The sequence below is a fragment of the Anguilla rostrata genome, chromosome 8, assembly GCF_018555375.3.
Source record: "Anguilla rostrata isolate EN2019 chromosome 8, ASM1855537v3, whole genome shotgun sequence".
NCBI classification, from domain to species: domain Eukaryota; kingdom Metazoa; phylum Chordata; class Actinopteri; order Anguilliformes; family Anguillidae; genus Anguilla; species Anguilla rostrata.
Genome location: NC_057940.1, coordinates 4,588,456 through 4,607,518, shown reverse-complemented (window position 1 = coordinate 4,607,518; position 19,063 = coordinate 4,588,456). Strand labels below are relative to the sequence as shown.

General features: G+C 46.1%; 1 protein-coding gene across 4 annotated transcripts; it reads left to right on the top strand.

The window, feature by feature from the left end:
- The first annotated feature begins 1,081 nt into the window (after window positions 1-1,081).
- On the top strand, window positions 1,082-18,931 carry LOC135260601 (uncharacterized). Of its 4 annotated transcripts, none has more exons than XM_064345963.1 (26): window positions 1,083-1,415; window positions 1,772-1,831; window positions 4,850-4,921; window positions 5,247-5,312; window positions 5,406-5,477; window positions 5,694-5,762; window positions 5,883-5,957; window positions 6,082-6,150; window positions 6,267-6,335; window positions 6,693-6,758; window positions 6,957-7,007; window positions 7,130-7,207; window positions 7,595-7,645; window positions 8,026-8,094; window positions 8,699-8,752; window positions 11,206-11,268; window positions 11,377-11,439; window positions 11,609-11,671; window positions 11,843-11,905; window positions 11,996-12,067; window positions 12,279-12,332; window positions 12,633-12,710; window positions 14,068-14,172; window positions 15,128-15,167; window positions 15,601-15,655; window positions 16,574-18,931. In XM_064345963.1, exons 1-26 carry the CDS (start codon window positions 1,413-1,415, stop codon window positions 17,397-17,399), a joined length of 2,406 nt encoding a protein of 801 aa, XP_064202033.1. In that variant the 5' UTR covers window positions 1,083-1,412; the 3' UTR covers window positions 17,400-18,931. The 4 variants fall into 4 exon arrangements, with proteins under 4 accessions (XP_064202034.1, XP_064202035.1, XP_064202033.1 ...); XM_064345962.1 differs by having other exon boundaries at window positions 5,247-5,318; window positions 5,409-5,477; XM_064345964.1 differs by lacking the exon at window positions 11,609-11,671 and having other exon boundaries at window positions 1,082-1,415; window positions 5,247-5,318; window positions 5,409-5,477.
- Window positions 18,932-19,063: the final 132 nt, after the last annotated feature.

Genomic DNA, 19,063 nt, shown 5'->3' with positions numbered 1-19,063 from the left:
GGCCATTCTGGTTTTACGTTTGCTCTTGTAAGCACTTCCCATCACTACAGCTGAACAGCGCAGTCACCCTGCAGTCCCCCAACTGAGCTGCGCAGTCACTCTGCAGTCCCCCAACTGAGCTGCGCAGTCACACTGTAATCCACTGGCTGAGCTGCGCAGTCACTCTGCAGTCTCCCAGCTGAACTGCACAGTCTCTGCACCAGAGATATGTAATTCTGATGCAGGCAGACTGCAGAGCCTGGTCAACCAGAGGAGGGCGCTGTTTCATAATTAAATGAGCACAAACTCACCACAAAACCCCTTTCCCCGGATGACAATGCAACCAATCATGCACCACCCTGAAGGGCTCCCCCAGTGAGCACAGCCAATCACATGCCACCTTGTCTGGCTCACACAGTGAACACAGCCAATCACACCCAGGGGCGTCGTAGTGGGGGGAAAAGTGGGACTGACTACCCATGGCCCAAATGGGGGGAGGGCCCTCGAAAAGCCTGGAATGATGCATGAGAGACATGGATCAAGAGAGGAAGGAGGCCCACAGAGACTGCTTATGTATAGGGCCCAGAATTTTGTGCTACACCCCTGATCACACCCAACCCTTGGGGGCTGCCACAGTGAGCAGTGACATAGTCAGGATTCAGTTACAAACCCTTGGGGCCCATCCACTATTTTTGTCAGTTTGAAACATTTTCAGGTCATATTGCCATGCATGCAAGTGAAATATACCACTAATTTTCTGTAGAATTAGCTTCAAATAGCCCATGATATGATCCTGGTAGATAATAATAGAAGAGTATAGTATTGAACTATATAGTATGCTATAATTTAGTATGGCTTGATGAGCTTAAACTGAACTTTCATGAAGCATCATTCCAATAATGCTAAATAAGTCAACGTAATTACAGTCGCTAATAAAATGACAACACAATGTAACAAAGTTTAGCGCAATCTATGCCACTCACTCTCACTACCAGTGCCACTGCAGTTAACTGCTATGAATCACAGTGGACTTGCCGCGCTTAGGTCGCTGGCTGCTATAACGGGATTGCGTTTTTACTTTTCAGTGCATTTGACTCCTGGCACACGCGAAAACACGTTGGGCGAAAACACTGCTGATCAGCGCCGGCGGTGGCTGGGGACTGAGAGAGAGAGAGAGAGAGGGACCACGCCCCGCGCGAGACACCTCTAGAGAAAAAAGAAAAAGAAAAAAAAGCCCACCTGGCCAGTCTGACGCGTGCGCGTGAAGAAGGAGGCAGAGAAAACAAAGACAAGGAGGTAAAAAAAAAAGGACGAACTTTTCTCAGCAAGAGCGACAAAAAGGGAAGAACACCTAAAAAAGAGAAGAGAAACAAAACAGACCGCCACTGTAAGCCTTTCCGAGAAAAAAGGGGAAAGGAAACGACTGTTAACATATGGTAAATCAAGTGTTTTTCATATGAAGTTTCTGTTTGACAGTGTAGGCTACTGTGAAGCGAATGTCTGAAGTGTTGTTACTCAGAGTTTACCACAGCTCGTTTTTGCGGCTAGGACTATGTATAGCAGTTTTGTAATTTCAGAGCGCCGGGTTAACACGCAAGCATTGCCTAGGGGTAGAACTTGTTTTTTCCCCCCCTGTTCTGGAAAATCATCTGCGATTCTATGTCAAGACACTTGGCAAAATCTTTCGGGACTGGTGCCCCGAGTTGTCACATGCGTGAAATGGTGGTTTTGAAGTCGGGCGATCGCTGGAACTTTGCCTTGTTTTGACCGTGATTCGTTTTGTGTTGAACAGGAGAAGAAGGGACGCTACCTGGATCTGGAGGAGCAGGAGCCGGAGGAACACCGGAAGCAGGTGAGCGTAAGGGGGGATCCGCGAAGGAGACTGCGGGGAGGATAACCTTGGGCAGAAGCATTAAAGGATAGCGTGTGTGTGTGTGTATGTGCACGTGTGTTTTTGTGGGTGTGTGTGTGAGCTACATTTGTGTGATTATCTGCGCGAGAATTTGATTATGTCAGTATGCGTCACAGCACGTGAAGCAGTATAACACAATGTTCTACCGAGCTATGACTAGAAAGTACAGAGAAGAATAGAATTCTGTCCTGGCTCAGGAGTTTGCTTTCCCAGCTGATGTGAATCCCTGCCCAAGTTCACACCCCTCTCTATGCTCTCTGGAGACCACGTGACCCAAATGGCTGTCAGCTGTTTTTTACCCCTGAAACTCTGGCTTTTGCCTTGGAACTGCTCTCCCGTCTGGCAGTGAAAGAATCTGAGCTAGCATTAGTATTATTTCGCTGCTTAAGTGATCTGCGCGGTGTAGGACAGCTTTGTAGACCGACTGCACCCTGGGAAATAGTTTTAAGGTTCTACTTTCCTAGTATCGGGTTTACACTGCATGGGTTCCCTATGTTTCTCTGAATGATCAAGCAAGAGACGTGATTCCAAAATAAAAAATAAAAAATGTATTACAAATATTTTGGCATATTCTGGAAGTGGCTGTAAGGAAGGACAGCAATGTACAGAGAACAACCAGTATGATCAATACAAATTATATTTTTTATGAATTCATTTATAAATGTATTATTTGATTCCAATCATTGGATACTAAGCTCAACTATTTTAAAATGCAAAAGGTGAACACTACAAACAGATGGTCACAGCCAATCTGCAAATAACTTACCAAGGTCTTCCAGTGTACAAAGATCGTCAATAGCCAAAATGTGGCCAATTAACCAGTTAGTCCCAAACGATGCACCAGAGTGTTAACGGGGAAAGTTATAACGGTATTGCCACAATGCAGCCCATGCACCGGTCCACAGATACCTTGAAAGTGAAGCCAAAGCGTGTTGGAGGATTTCACACCGGGACATAGTTTACACCAGCACGTTTCCAACCTGTGAGCAAAGCGAGTTTACCCACCTACCCAAACACGCCAAAGTAGCCTCTTTTTACCTCAGCCGGGAGGTCGGTGGCAATCTGTCGGTAAAACAGCGGGTTTAGAAAGAGCAGGGAAATGCTAGATAGCCTGCAGCTAAAGGTGGCACAAAGCACACACACACACACACACATCGACCATGGGCTGGTCAAGGAATGGGAGGGGGGTTGCGGGTAGGGGGTGGGGGTGGAGGGTGGTGACAGGAAGAAGAAGCGAGAGAGGGGGCAAGGACAGGTACAAGGGGTCTAAATTGGGAAAGTTTAAATGGCTCATACTTTCTAGTTTGACTTACCACAATTTTCTGACGAGTCAAACTAGGAAGCATGATGATGAGCCACAACATTTAGATAACGATGGATGGAGATTCAAATGAAGCATGAAAGTGCTAGAGAAACAAGATGAAAGATTACAATTGATAAGAGTGATCCTGGATGGGGAGTGCCCTGCAGAGTAGCGATAGTAGTACAGTAGTGATGTTGTACAGGAGGAATCTGCAGGATGGCGATGTTGCCGTGATGTCCAGCTGGTCATCCAGGACCACCCCCAGGCTCTTTGCAGAGTGAGAGGCAGTCGATGTGGTGCCATCGACAGTGATGGAGGCCTCCCCTAGTAGGGAGGTCTTGTGAGAGATGAACAGCAGCTCAGTCTTGTTGAGGTTGAGCTTCAGGTGATGCCCTGGCCATCCATATCAAGATGTCAGCCAAGCAGGCAGATATTCTCTCATTAACCTGTATGGCAGCGAGAGGGAAAGAGTTGTGTCTCATCAGCATAACAGTGATAAGAGAAGCAGTGTGAAATAATGACTGAGCCAAGAGATTTTGCGTAAATGGAGAACAGCAGAGGCCCCAGTGCAGGTCCCTGTGGGACTCCTGTAACAAGCGGATGAGGTACAGAGGTACAGAAACAGACCCCATCCAGGTGGTCTGGTAGGACCTAGCAAACCTTGTAGCCTCTGATTTACAAGCCCAGTTCTCTAACCATTACACTACACTGCTGCAATGTGCACTTGTGAGAAAGGAAACCTCACCCTCCCCTACGCTGGACCTTCCAAAGGGACAACAGCTGATCGGCTATAGCTTGTATGTGACGGATGATTGGCTGTACCTTGTTTGAAACCAGGGATTGGCTATGGCTTGTATAAGATGGGTGATTAGCTGTAGCTTGTATGAAAAAGGTGATTAGCTGTAGCTTGTATGAGACAGGTGATTGGCTATAGCTTGTATGAAACGGGTGATTGGCTGGTAGCTTGTATGAGACAGGTAATTGGCTGTAGCTTGTATGAAATGGGTAATTGGCTGTAGCTTGTATGAAACAGGTGATTGGCTGGTAGCTTGTATGAGACAGGTGATTGGCTGTAGCTTGTATGAAACAGGTAATTGACTGTAGCTTGTATGAAATGGGTAATTGGCTGTAGCTTGTATGAGACGGGTGATTGGCTGTAGCCTGTATGAGATGGGTGATTGGCTGTAGCATGTATGAGACAGGTGATTGGCTGTAGCATGTATGAGACAAGTGATTGGCTGTAGCTTGTATGAGACAGGCAATTGCCTGTAGCTTGTATGAGACGGGTGATTGGCTGGTAGCTTGAATGAGACGGTTGATTGGCTGTAGCTTGTATGAGACGGGTGATTGGCTGTAGCCTGAATGAGACAGGTGTTTGAGACGGGTGATTGGCTGTAGCCTGAATGAGACAGGAGTTTGAGACGGGTGATTGGCTGTAGCCTGTGTGAGACTGGTGATTGGCTGTTGCTTGTGTGGGCTGAAATGGGTGAAACTTAAGACAGCAGGCAAAGGAAGTGGGGGTGAGATATTTTTGGCTCGGTGTCCTGGGGAGGCACCTGACAGATGGTCAGACAGAGCTACCTTTCCAAAGGGGGGAGTGGAGAGAGTGGTAGAAAGCAACGTGAAGCAGTGATTTAACTCTCCGTCTCTCTCAGGAAAAAGGAGGGAAGATCGCCGGAATGTTCCGAAGATCCCCTAAACCCACTAATCGCTCGCTACCTGAACAGGTAACTATATTAACACTGTGGTGCACTCTACGAGCAGAATTAATTATATTAATTTTTCACTGCCCTCTACAAGGAATATATATATATATTAACACTGTAAATCATTCTACCTGTGCAAGTAGCCATATGCATTTGCCCAATACACTGTGTGTAAACCAATACATTTGATGCTAATTTTACTCTATATTTTGTGGTTCCTCTTTTCTTTTATGTTTTATTTTTTTTGCCCGAGTCAGAAAATATCACCAGTATGTACTTGGAACCCTAATCTCTGTCTCTCTCTCTCTCTCCCTGTCTCTCTGCTCTGTCTCTTTCTCATTTTCAGGACAGTCTTTCTACACACAGTGAACTCTCAGGCAGCAACGACAATCTCTTCGACGTCAACACAAAGGTGAGTGTCTGTCTGTCTGTGTGTCAGTCTGTCCGTCCTGCCTGTACCCTTCCCAGGTGAACAGACTCTATTAACCCTCTCATGCCTCTCTAGGAGAAAGGAATGTTCAGTGGAATGTTCAGAAACAAATCTCCCAAACGTTCTAAAGAGCTTACACCTGCACAGGTAAGTGTTTTGTCCTGTGTGTTACTGGTGTGTAATAACATTAGTAAGTAACATTCACCTGTCTCTATTTGGAACACTGAAAGATTTTTCTCTCTCTCCATCTATCCCTCTCTTTCTTTCTTTTCTTATTTACATCCATCTGTCTGTCGCTCTATTTCTTGCTTTTTTCTTTCTCTTTCACACTCTCTCTCTCTCTCTTTTTCCCTTCTCTTTCAGGACAATGTATCCACACACAGCAAGCTCTCTGTCAGCAACGACAGTCTCTCTGACAACAACAACTCAAAGGTGCGTGTGTGCCTCTGCCTGGAACACTCTGTCTGGGATGCAGAAACCAAAACGGCACAAATTTGAATGGCGTTGGGCCCTAAAAAAAGATTATAGATTAACCCTCTCATGCCTTTCTAGGAGAAAGGAGGAATGTTCAGTGGCATGTTCAGATCCAAATCTCCCAAACGTTCTAAAGATCCTACAGCTGCCCAGGTAAGTGTCTCTTCCTGTGTGTTTCTGTTGTCCATCCAGCCATCCATCCATCCATTTTATTCTTTCTCTTTCTGTGCTTTGGAAGACTAATATACCTCTCTCTCTCTCTCTCTCTCTCTCTCAGGATAATGTCTCAACACACAGTGAGCTCTCCGCTAGCTATGACAGTCTCTCTGACAACAGCTACACAAAGGTGAGGCTCTCGGTTCAGGCATTATGCTATGCATATTCCTCCCAACAGATTGTTGTTAGTTCAGTTTAACTCTCTGTCTCTCTCACGTTCTCTTTCTTGCTCTCTTTCTCTCTCAGGAAAGAGGAGATGATCTCACTGGAGTTCGAAGAGCCCCTAAACCTTCTCAGCGTACAAGACCTATACAGGTAATTATATGAACAATGTACTTTACTCCAGGTCAATCCAGGTAAGTGCGTGTTATACACCACAGGAGTAAGTATTTATTTACCGAGCTGTACAGGTGTAGGTAACTAACTGTGAGCTGTACAGTACAGGTGTAGGTAACTAACTGTGAGCTGTACAGGTGTAGGTAACTAACTGTGAGCTGTACAGTACAGGTGTAGGTAACTAACTGTGAGCTGTACAGTACAGGTGTAGGTAACTAACTGTGAGCTGTACAGTACAGGTGTAGGTAACTAACTGTGAGCTGTACAGGTGTAGGTAACTAACTGTGAGCTGTACAGGTGTAGGTAACTAACTGTGAGCTGTGCTCTCTTTCTTAGGACAGCCTGTCTTTACACAGTGATCTCTCCCTCAGCTGTGAGGATCTGTCTGAGAGCAGCTCAAAGGTGAGATAGGCGTGTGTGTGTGAGTGTGTGTGAGTGTTTGTGTGTGTGTGTGTGTGTGAGGAAGAGTGTGTGTGTGTGAGTGTGTGCGTGTGTGTGAGGAAGAGTATGTGTGTGTGAGGAATAGTGTGTGTGTGTGTGTGTGTGAGAGAGAGAGAGAGAGAAATGTGTGAGTCTCTGACTCTTCCTCTCTCTCCTCAGTCTGGTATCATGGGGAAGATCCTGAGAAACCCGTTCCGTGCCGCTTCCCAGGTAACCCCGCCCTCTCCAGTGACCCCCCCCCCCCAGGTGAAAGTAGGGTGGTGTGGAGGTGCAGGACGCCCCACGGTGGGACATTTATTCATTTAGTATTTTTGTGTGGCCTTGTTTTTCAGGACAGGAATAAATCTGAGCCTGAGCAAGATGCTGGTGAAGGCTCTCCACCCACAGCACGACGTTCCGGAGCAAAACAGGTCACACCTTCCTTACCATGTGCATCTCACACCACTGAGCACACCTGTGCATCTCACACTGAGCACACCTGTGCATCTCACACCACTGAGCACACCTGTGCATCTCACCCTGAGCACACCTGTGCATCTCACACTGAACACACCTGTGCATCTCACACTGAGCACACCTGTGCATCTCACACCACTGAGCACACCTGTGCATCTCACACTGAGCACACCTGTGCATCTCACACTGAGCACACCTGTGCATCTCACACCACTGAGCACACCTGTGCATCTCACACTGACCATACCTGTGCATGTCACTCTGACCACACCCCTTGTCACTGTGTGAGCTTGCTGCTAGGGGTAATTAACTGACTCCTCCTCTTCCCCTCCCTCTCTCAGAATGGAGTTATGAACGGTATCCTGAAGAATCCTTTTCATTCAGGGACCCAGGTAATCCTGGGAAAGCCCTGTTTCTGTCTGTTACTGCACTCAGGGATGAGTGTTACTGTAGTGGGGATAAGTGTGTTATGTTACTGTTCTTTTATTAGAGTGTTTGGGAAATCATTGTGCTACTGTAGTTTTATTAGAACTTTAGGGGGATGACTGTTACTGTAGTTTTATTAGAATGTTAGGGGGATGATTGTTACTGTAGTTTTATTAGAACGTTAGGGGGATGATTGTGTTACTGTAGTTTGATTTGAGATTTGAGTGTTAGTGGGATGATTGTTGCTGTAGTTTGATTTGAGATTTGAGTGTTAGGGGATAATTGTTGCTGTAGTTTGAATAGAGTGTTAGGGAAATGATTGTGTTAATAGGGGACTCTGTTTCAGGAGAAGGAGCAGGACTCTGACTCTGAAGAGAGGCCCACCAGCACTGAACATCAGCCAAAACACAAGCAGGTACGTCTCTCTGTCCCTGTCCATCTGCCTGTCTGTCATTATATCTTTCTGCCAGTGTTAGACTGTGTGCCTGTGTGTTGGTCTGTTGCTGTATACAGCATATAATTTGGTCATTTGGCAGGTGCTTTTAACACTGTAAGCGAACATCATAAGAGCTAGAGATGGCCATGTTTACAATAAAATAAATAAGCTATGAGCAGAGAGAACCGGACCAAGTGATATTGTATAAAGAGAAAACAGGAGGGGACCAAGCTCTGAGCCCTGTGGGACACCATGTCGACCAATTCTACCAGGGTGGGTCTGATCCCCTGGTAGAATTGATCAACATGATATGAGGCTGTGATATCCATCTCTATAAGGGATGAGAAGCATCCAGTAGTTAACGGTCTACTGTGTCAGTATATATTGATATATTAGTCTTGCAGTATGTCTGTGTTAGTCTGTCAGGTTGTCTGTATGTTGTAGCTATGGGTGCTTGTTGCTGTGTGAGTGTGCCCGTGTGTGTGTCAGTGTGTTGGCATGTCAGTTTGTGAGTGGTTGGGGAGGCGGCTGTGTTGTGAGAGAAACCTTTGACCCTTGACCCTTCTTGTTTCCATCCCCCCAGAACGCTGTGGTTGGAGCCGTTTCCAAGCTGAATCCGTTCCGCTCTGCTTCCAAAGTAAGCCGGCTTTTCATTGTGTTTCAGCCCGTTTTTGGGGTTTCCACACAAAGTCCTGCCCCCTTTCCGTGTGTGCTGGTTTGATTCCCCACCACTATTGCAACCCCTCAATTGTAATGAGCTTGTAGTGGTCCTTAAATTGATGGTTAATTTTTGTGAAGGATGAATTTCCCTCTTGAGGTCACATTACGTTAGAAATGGCTATGCGTGCCATGAGGAATTTCCCATATTCACATCCAAACACTTTTTTGATAATAAGTCAGATTAACAAGTACTTTCAGTTATGATAATAAACTATTCCTTTAAAAAAAAATTCGTATTTTTTAACTGATTTAATTAAAGGAATTACAGTCCATTGTGGGGAAATAAAAAGTTCACAAAAAGTTTATTTTGTGTATTTTGGTAGGTTTTGTTTTGTTGAAAAATGTTTAAGGGACAAAAATGCTGAACATAAACGCATGATATGAAATATTTTAACTGATAAAAAGGACTGGATTTAAAATAAAGACCGGTATACACGGTGGACCCCAGGGCCCAGGGTGCTGGTGTGCTCTGTGCACAGGGGGAAAGTTTCACTGTGTGTAAGTACGCCGTGCCAAACTTTTCGAAAACATGTCTTGTGTCACCTGACACCTTGTGCACTCTTTCTGTGGTGGAGAATAGGAAGGGGAAGGAGACTGGCGGTGGTTTTGGAAAAGTCTGTTACAGGATTCCATTGTGCCTTCAAGTGTTAAAGAAGAGCAACCGAATGGTGTGTGTGTGTGTGTGTGTGTGTGTGGGTGTCTGTGTGTGTCTGTGTGTGTGTGTGTGTGTGTGTGTGTGTGTGTGTGTGTGTATGTGTGTGTGGGTGTCTGTGTGTGTGTGTGTGTTTGGGTGTGTGTGTGTCTGTGGTGTGTGTGTGTGTGTGTGTGTCTGTGGTGTGTGTGTGTGTCTGTGGTGTGTGCGTGTCTGTGTGTGTCTGTGGTGTGTGTGTGTGTGTTTGGGTGTGTGTGTGTCTGTGGTGTGTGCGTGTCTGTGTGTGTGTGTGTGTGTATGCGTCTGTGGTGTGTGTGTCTGTGGTGTGTGCATGTCTGTGTGTGTGTGTGTGTGTGTGTGTGTGTGTGTCTGTGGTGTGCGCGTGTCTGTGTGTGTCTGTGTGTGTGTGTGTGTGTGTCTGTGGTGTGCGCGTGTCTGTGGTGTGTGTGTGTGTGTGGTGTGTGCGTGTCTGTGTGTGTCTGTGGTGTGTGTGTGTGTGTCTGTGGTGTGTGTGTGGTGTCTGCGTGTCTGTGGTGTGTGTGTGTGTGTGTGTGTGTGTGTCTGTGGTGTGTGCGTGTCTGTGTGTGTGTGTATGCGTGTATGCGTCTGTGGTGTGTGTGTGTGTGTGTGTGTCTGTGGTGTGTGCGTGTCTGTGTGTATCTGTGGTGTGTTTGTGTGTGTGTGTGAGAAGATCAATGCAGAGGCAGATACAGCTGCAGCAACTGAAGTTATGCAGAATGTTATGTAGGAAAAACAGCTGAAACAGGTCTGTCAGGTCCTGCACCCACACGCATACACACCCACACTAGGGATGGTGCTGAATATACATACCATGTTCAGCAACACTCTGATAACACGTTCTCTCTAAATGTTTTCTCCTCCCGAATTTGGCCAATATCATTCGAATTTGGAGCATTTCTTCCCACCTCTTTGATGCAATTTGCTCAGAAGTCATTACCAAGTTTCTGAATTACACACACACACCTGCAGAGAGAATGCTATATCCTCCTCCTTCCAAAACTTTACTAAATATTTGGTCTAAAAATAACTGCGTTTTTAAAATTCACCAGACAATAGACAACAGGTGCTTTTACCCACGCGCAAACATGTAATTGTCTACTTGTGCTATTTGCTCTATTGTGCTTTGTATTTCTTTAACCACTTTTTGTGTTTTGACATGCACATTTTTGCGCTTTTCTCTGTGTTCCTGTAACGTGCCTCGATACATTTTCCCTTAGCCCCTTACAATGAAACCGCTATAATTTAGAAATACAAACACTGAAATTTATTCAGTTGTGTACTTTATTTCAAGAAAATAGTTTTGCAATACGTGGTTTTGTAATCATTAGACATTAGATTGCTGCTGGTGCAAAAATCATCGATGTTGTAATGCTGGAAATGTCTGATGCTGCTGGACATCAGTATGACGGTAGTAGGTAGTAAAAAAAGTGGCCTTTTTAGTTAAAACATTACAGGAACAGGTTGTTGGCTAATGACACACCCAGCGCTGGCTCATGTGACCCTAAAATATCTGACCTGCCCCCCAAGGAGTGTGTCTTCCAAAAAGAACTTCTCAGTGTACTTTCGGATTTATCTGAATACAAATACAAATAATTTTGTTGGTTCAAAAAATACAGATACTAATACAAATAGTGGCTTCTTCCTCCACCCATAACACACACACTCATGCTGCCCATTTTTGCTCATCTGTGTTTCAGGAGAGACATCACAAACCTGAGGCAAATCTCCCCATCTATGAGAACGTGGTCCCCACAAGCCAGGTGAGTGTGTGCATCCATGCATGTCCGCATATGCACACTGACACACTCACACACACACACAATACACAGAGGTAACTCATGCTGTCTATTTTTTATCATCTGTTTTAGGACAGTGATCAAAAACCCGATGAATTCCCCCCCAGCTATGAGACTGTGGTCCACACAAGCCAGGTAGGTAGATGTGTGTATGTGTATGCATATGAGTGTGTGTGTGTGTGTACGTGTATTTGTATGTGTGTGTATATGAGTGTTTGTATGAGGGCATGTGTACACACACACACACACACACACACACAAGCAGGTAACTCTTGCTGTCCATTTTTGCTCATCTGTGTTCCAGGAGAGAGATCACAACCTTGAGGAAAATCTCCCCCTCTATGAGGAGGTGATCCCCACAAGCCAGGTTGGTACATGTGTGTATGTGTATGCATATGAGTGTGTGTGTGTGTGTACATGTATCTGTATGTGTGTGTATATGAGTGTTTGTATGAGGGCGTGTGTACACACACACACACACATACACACACACAAGAAGGTAACTCTTGCTGTCCATTTTTGCTCATCTGTGTTCCAGAAGAGTGATCACAACCTTGAGGAAAATCCCCCCCTCTATGAGGAGGTGATCCCCACAAGCCAGGTGTGTGTGTGCGTGCATCTGTGTGTGCCTTTGTATGCTTGTGTGTGTGGTAAATGCTTTTTGTTTTGAGTGTGTTTGTGTGTTTTTCAGGTAAGGGGGGAGGGTGGACCATCAGAAGGAGAGGTGAAGAAAGAGAGGGAGGAAGCCCCCCGAGACAGAGTGGTACAGTCCATTCCCTCCATCTCTCTCCCTTCTTCTCACTTCCTTCTCTCTCTGAATGGCTCCTCTTCCCCATTTTGTTCTATTATGTATTGTAATAGTGCAATTATGCTACAAACCTAGTGTCGTTTCTCTGCTGGTCATGTGACCTCATGCGTGCACTTCCTCTCCGGTGTCTTCCTCTCTTCCTGACCATCTTCTCTCATCACAACAGCCAAAGAAAGGGAAGAAACCCAGGAACCCCTTCCTTCCAGCAAAGGGAGCCAAGGTAGTGTGTGCATGCATGTGTGTGTGTGTGCATAGGGCAGGGTGTGTGTGTGTGTGTGTGTGTGCATAGGGGAGGGTGTGTGTGTGAGAGTGTGTGCACAGGGGAGGGTGTGTGTGTGAACGTGCATGTGTACATGTACGTGTGTGTGTGTGAATGTGCATGCGTACATGCATGTGTGCATATGGGAGGGTGTGTGTGTGTGTGCATGCGTACATGTTTGCGTGCATAGGGGAGGGTGTGTGTGTGTGCATGTGTAAGTGTATGTGTGAGGTAATCTCTCTCACTGTTTTTGTGCTCCAGGGTAGAACACGAAGGGAGCCCAGGAGTGAAGATGCCTCTGGGGACACAAGCAGTGACCCAAAATCAAAATTTACACAGGTACCTGCACACCTACTGTCTTACCTGCACACACACTCATACCTGCACACTTACTCTCGCACCTACACACACTCTCACCTGTACACACACACTCACCTGTTCACTTACAGTCTCACCTGCACACACTCTCTCACCTGTACACTTACTGTCTTACCTGCACACACTCTCTCACCTGTACACTTACTGTCTCACCTACACACACACACTCTCACCTGTACACTTACTGTCTCACCTACACACACACACACTCTCACCTGTACACTTACTGTCTCACCTACACACACTCTCTCACCTGTACACTTACTGTCTCACCTACACACACACACACTCTCACCTGTACACTTACTGTCTCACCTGCACACACTCTCTCACCTGTACACTTACTGTCTCACCTACACACACCCTCACCTGTACACTTACTGCTCACCTACACACACCTCTCACTGTAACACACTCTTACACTGTCTCACTACTACACACTACACACACACACACTCTCACCTGTACACTTACTGTCTCACCTACACACACATTCTCACCTGTACACTTACTGTCTCACCTACACACACACACACTCTCACCTGTACACTTACTGTCTCACCTACACACACACACGCTCTCACCTGTACACTTACTGTCTCACCTACACACACATTCTCACCTGCACACACACTGTCTCACCTGTACACACACACACACACACACTCTGTTTCTCACCAGGTAACGTTAACTCAGAAAGCTGTGGTAGATGAGAGGGGCTGACAGAGTTTTGTTTGGAGCAGGAAGTTCCAGTTCTGTCCCCTGGGTTTTGTATGAAGTCACCTGGTGCAGGTATCAGGTGCTGAAAGTTTTAGGACGCCCTCTGGCCCCACACACCCTACTTCTTTTTCTTCTTTTTTTATTGTTTGTGGTGCACAGTGTGATTTTTTTTTTTTTTTTTTAAAAGGGGGAACTGTGAGTAATACAGAGTGTCGCTGATATGGAGTACGGCTTCTGCCCGGCAGCGGCTGTTATCTGCGAAATAAAAGGCGGCTTGTTCTCTGTACGTTGTTGGTCGAAGCCTAAGTGGGTCAGGCGCCACAGAGCAAACAAACAGCAATGTGTCCAAACCTGTCGTGTGGGATTCCCCTACCCTTTTGTTTGCGTGCCTCAACATCTGTGGAGGAAATAAGCCTTTGTTTGGCACGGCGATCTGCAAACCTGGGCGGACGCGCCCAGCACAGCAGCATGATTATTTGGCGGATGGCGAGAAAAACCTGCTTCCCTGACCCGGGTTCATTTGAACCCGGGAACTGTTCCGGGTTCCCGCATGTGTGTGTGTGTGTGTGTGACAGGGAGCGCTTTTCTGTGTCTCCAGGGCGGAACACAGGACGGTGAGGGGAAGGGGAAGCCCCCGAATTGGCTGGACGAATACCGTGCCGGCGGGACGGAGCCGGAGGAGACCGGGGAGGAAGAGGAACAGGTTTGCAGAAACATTCCCACGCGCCGTCGCGGCCACCCCCATTCCCACAGACTCATATCAGTAGGGACGTTTCTGAATCTACAAAGTCAATCATGAGTTCCTGGCCATACAGGTAGACCCCCCCCCCTTTCCCCTCCCCCACACCAGAAAGTGCTGTGTAATGTTTCTGCACAGGGAGGAAATGTGCCAGTACACATTATCAGATTATACAGGGCAGACCTGGGTCAAATACGTATTCGTTTTGGATTCAAATACTTTTCTGTGCTCTGTTGATCTTGCCTGGTGTAACTGAGCCTGCCAATATGACCAGAAGGTGGGGTTTGCACTTTTTGAGAGTATTTCATTGGTTCCAATACACCAGACAAGATCAGTAAAGCGTAGAAAAGTATTTGAATCCAAAAAAAAATACATATTTGACCTAGGTCTGATCCAGGGCTAATAAGCATGTTATCATAATATCATGATTTTTTTTCTTATTGAATCAGTGGTTTCTAAACCTGTTCAAGCCTAACACTCAACCACAGTTTCATTATTACAGTAAATTGTGGGTGCTCCACATTGGTAGTGGATGAGGGAAGTTCCCACTCATCAGTATAAAGGACTTTGAGCGTTTGAAAAAGTGCTTTATAAATGCAATGATTCATTAATTCATTCAAATGGCATTCCCCATAGCCTGTAGGAAGCAGCCAATCATCAGAGATCAGCATTAATGAGCCTATAGGGAGCCGCCAAATCATGAGAGATCAGCATGAATGAGCCTGTAGGGAGCAGCCAATCATCAGAGGTCAGCATGAATGAGCCTGTAGGGAGCAGCCAATCATCAGAGGTCAGCATGAATGAGCCTGTAGGGAGCAGCCAATCATCAGAGATCAGCATTAATGAGCCTGTAGGGATCAGCGACTGGCCAGAGATCAGTTTTATGAACAGCCAGTGATGTACAGTTTCTCCCCTGCAGGACGGTGATGGTCTCATGGAGTGGTGGAACAATGTGGAACGTGAGTCATGAGAGCATAAGCACAAATAAGCTCACACACTCTCTCTCACCCACACACACACACATCCACACACACACACACACACACACACACATATGCACACACCTACAGAATCAATGTTTGTCTGTTTGTCTGTCTCTCAATTTAATTACATTCAATTAAATAATTTAAAAAAGTAAATGCCATATAACACCAGACTACCAATGTTAAATGTGAAGACATGCCGAAAATGAATGTGACAGCACCGCTAATAAATAATAATAACGGTCATCATGGTCATAAATGTTGATGTAATGTGCAGTGTCTCTCTCTCTCAGTGCAGTGTTGATGTCTCTCTCTCTCAGTGCAGTGTTAGTGCCTCTCTCTCTCTCAGTGAAGGTGTTAGTGCCTCTCTCTCTCAGTGCAGTGTTGATGTCTCTCTCTCTCTCTGCAGAGTGGGATGACGTGACTCAGGACGATGAGGATTTAACTGAGAAAGAAGAGGCTAAGTAAGAGTCACTTCTCTTCACTGTGTCTGTGACAGCTCTGTGTCAATCATTCGCTCTCTTACTCACGCACATACTCACTCTCTCTCTCACACACACACACACACACACACACACACTCTCTCACTCATACACACACTGTCTCTCTCACACATACTCTCTGTCTCACACACACAAACGCTCTCTCTCTCTCAGTGCAGTGTTAATATCTCTCTCTCTCTCTCAGTGCAGTGTTAGTGTGTCTCTCTCTCAGTGCAGTGTTAATATTTCTCTCTCTCTCTCTGTGTGCAGTGTTAGTGTCTCTCTCTCAGTGCAGTATTAGTGTCTCTCTCTCAGTGCAGTGTTGATGTTTCTCTCTCTCTCAGTGCAGTGTTAATATCTCTCTCTCAGTGCAGTGTTAATCTCTCTCTCTCTCAGTGCAGTGTTGATGTCTCTCTCTCTCAGTGCAGTGTTAATCTCTCTCTGTCTCTCAGTGAAGTGTTAGTGCCTCTCTCTCTCAGTGCAGTGTTGATGTCTCTCTCTCTCTCAGTGCAGTGTTAATGTCTCTCTCTCTCAGTGCAGTGTTGATCTCTCTCTCTCTCAGTGCAGTGTTAATGTCTCTCTCTCTCTCTCAGTGCAGTGTTGATGTCTCTCTCTCTCAGTGCAGTGTTAGTGCCTCTCTCTCTCAGTACAGTGTTGATATCTCTCTCTCTCTCTCAGTGCAGTGTTGATGTCTCTCTCTCTCAGTGCAGTGTTAGTGCCTCTCTCTCTCAGTACAGTGTTGATGTCTCTCTCTCTCTCAGTGCAGTGTTAATGTCTCTCTCTCTCTCAGTGCAGTGTTGATGTCTCTCTCTCTCAGTGCAGTGTTAGTGCCTCTCTCTCTCAGTGCAGTGTTGATGTCTCTCTCTCTCTCTCAGTGCAGTGTTAATGTCTCTCCTCCAGGGCCTTCGCGCTGACGGCGGACAAGGTGCAGAAGGCGATCCGTGTTTTTAACAAGCTGTTCACCGAGCGTGCGGAGGGCCTGTGGCAGCACGTGATCGACCTGCGCACCATCGCCGACGGCATCGACCGCTTCAACAAGAAGACCAAGATCGCCGCCATCACCGGCGGCTCCACCAGCGCCCTGGGCGGCATCGCCACCATCGCCGGGCTGGCCCTGGCCCCCGTCACCATGGGAACCTCGCTGATCGTCACGGCGGTGGGGCTGGGCGTGGCCACGGCCGGCGGCCTGACCTCGGCCTCCGCCAGCATCTCCAACACCGTCAACAACTCCCTGGACCGCAAGAAGGTGGAGAAGATCGTGGAGGACTACCAGTCCAAGATGGCCGACATCAGCAAGTGCATGAACTTCATCAAGCAAGGGATCGAGAACCTGCGCAAGTACGACGTGGTGAAGATGAAGAACCACGCCTACAACCAGGACTTCCCCGCGCTCACCAACATCTACGAGGACGGCGCCATGGCCAGCAAGGCCATCCTCATCAACACGGGCGAGATCATGCGGGTGGTGCAGATCGCCAACGTGGCGGGGAGCACGGCCGCGCGCGCCGTGCAGATCGCCAGCCTGGCCACCGGCGTGCTCACCGGCCTCTTCGTCGGCATGGACATCTACTTCGTGGCCAAGGACTCGCGCGAGCTGAAGAAGGGCGCCAAGACGGAGTTCGCCGCCAAGATCCGGGAGGTGGCGGAGCAGCTGCACGAGGGCCTGGTGGAGCTCAACGCCATCCGGGAGGAGCTGCAGGACGCCAGCAGGAACAGCTTCACTTGAACTACGTTTCCCACAATCCTCTTCTGCAGTGATCTGGACTTATTTCCCCCACAACCCTCTTCTATCATCGAAACTCTTCCTCAGCTGATTTCACTTTCCCCATGATCTTCTCCTGTTGTCATTTAATCTCAATTTTCCACCACTTCTCTGAAGTTTTCTTACTTACTCCAGTTTAGCTCTGCCTTCATCTAAATGCACTTTCCCATGATCCTCTTCTGCTCTCATCTTAAGCCTCTTTCACACCATCCTCATCTATGTAAACTCTACGCTCATCTAAACTCCTTTGTTTTACAATACTCTGCTGCTATCTGAATTCCCTTTCCCATAATATTCTTCCTAATTATCCTGTGAATACAACACCCTTTGCTGCTTTGTTGGGGTGTAAAGTGTCATAGAACATCTGAAAGGGGGTTGGGGGGGGAGCTGTAGGAAGTGGGGTCCAGAGGTCATCGACTTTGTCAAGCTCTGAACCTCACCTCCCATAATGCTTTGTGTTAAAGGATTCATGATGATCTACCTGTTGAACGCAGTTTTGACCTGGACAAAGGCCGTTTTTCCCCACTTCGAACAATGCAGAGAAGCATTTGAGCAACACTAGTGAACTTAAACCACACCACTGCTTGTTCCTGCAGTAGGGAGTAACAAGTGAATGTTGTCATTTTTAATGCTATTTCTTTAATGTGTTTTCCTTTACAATATGTAAATAGACTTGGATATGACCTAGTTTCACTAATATTTGGGATTGATTAGTTTTCAATTTGCTGTTGTGTATTTTTGTCACATTTTCAGGATGTGCAGTTTGAAAATTCCTGAACTACAAATGATATTTTTGACAAATTTTGCACATTTTTTAATACTTACATTTTTTTTTGTTTAGAGAAAATGCTTGGACCCTCATACCACCATGTTCGGTGATTGGATCAAAATGTTGTTTTTTCTTTTTTGTTGAGAGTACTGGAATTTAGGTGGTTCCGAACAGATAGTTCACAAGTCTTTCACGATGTAATGTTTTCTGTTTTGCTTGGAAAATTCTGCTGTGTTCCTGAAATTGTCAAAATATGGTATTGACATTTAGCACAGCTTGCCTTCTGTGAAACTTGTGGATGATAGCCTGTTTCTCTGAGGGTTTCAAATTCCCCACCTACAGGACACAGGCATTTAAATCCTTCATGTTGGCCTCTCCTGGGCCAGCATTAACAGCCCTGGATGAAAACACTACATTCCTCAACTCTGTGTTTTGATTACACTCAAAATGGTCAATGCAGTACTGTTGTATGTAACTGGAGACCGTGGCTACCGTCTTCATTCGATGTGGCCATTTTGTCTTCCCAGGAGGTGTCAAACTATCCTTTCTGCACACTGGTTTGAATCCTATATTTATTTTTAACTCTGTGTTTTAGTATTAAATTATATATTTTGTATAGATGAGACTTCTGTAGTCAGTTTTAAACAAGATATAGAAAGTTATTAGAGATTAAAGTATACATAGTGTTTAAACGACTGCAATAAAGTATTCGTATTCTTTACGAGAACCTGAGTAATATTCATTGGGTAACTACATTAATTATAATCCACTGAATGTTTCTTAATAAAGAAATAATGGAAGAATATGACTTATTTTTTCACATATGGCCACACGCTCTGCTTCAGGGATTTTCGAATCA

What these genes read in the sequence shown, in the direction of transcription:
- LOC135260601 (XM_064345962.1), top strand. An exon ending in ATCGCTCGCTACCTGAACAG is followed by an intron (nt 4,922 to 5,246) that starts GTAACTATATTA and finishes TCTCATTTTCAG; the next exon opens with GACAGTCTTTCTACACACAG. An exon ending in AGGTGATCCCCACAAGCCAG is followed by an intron (nt 11,672 to 11,842) that starts GTTGGTACATGT and finishes TCTGTGTTCCAG; the next exon opens with AAGAGTGATCACAACCTTGA.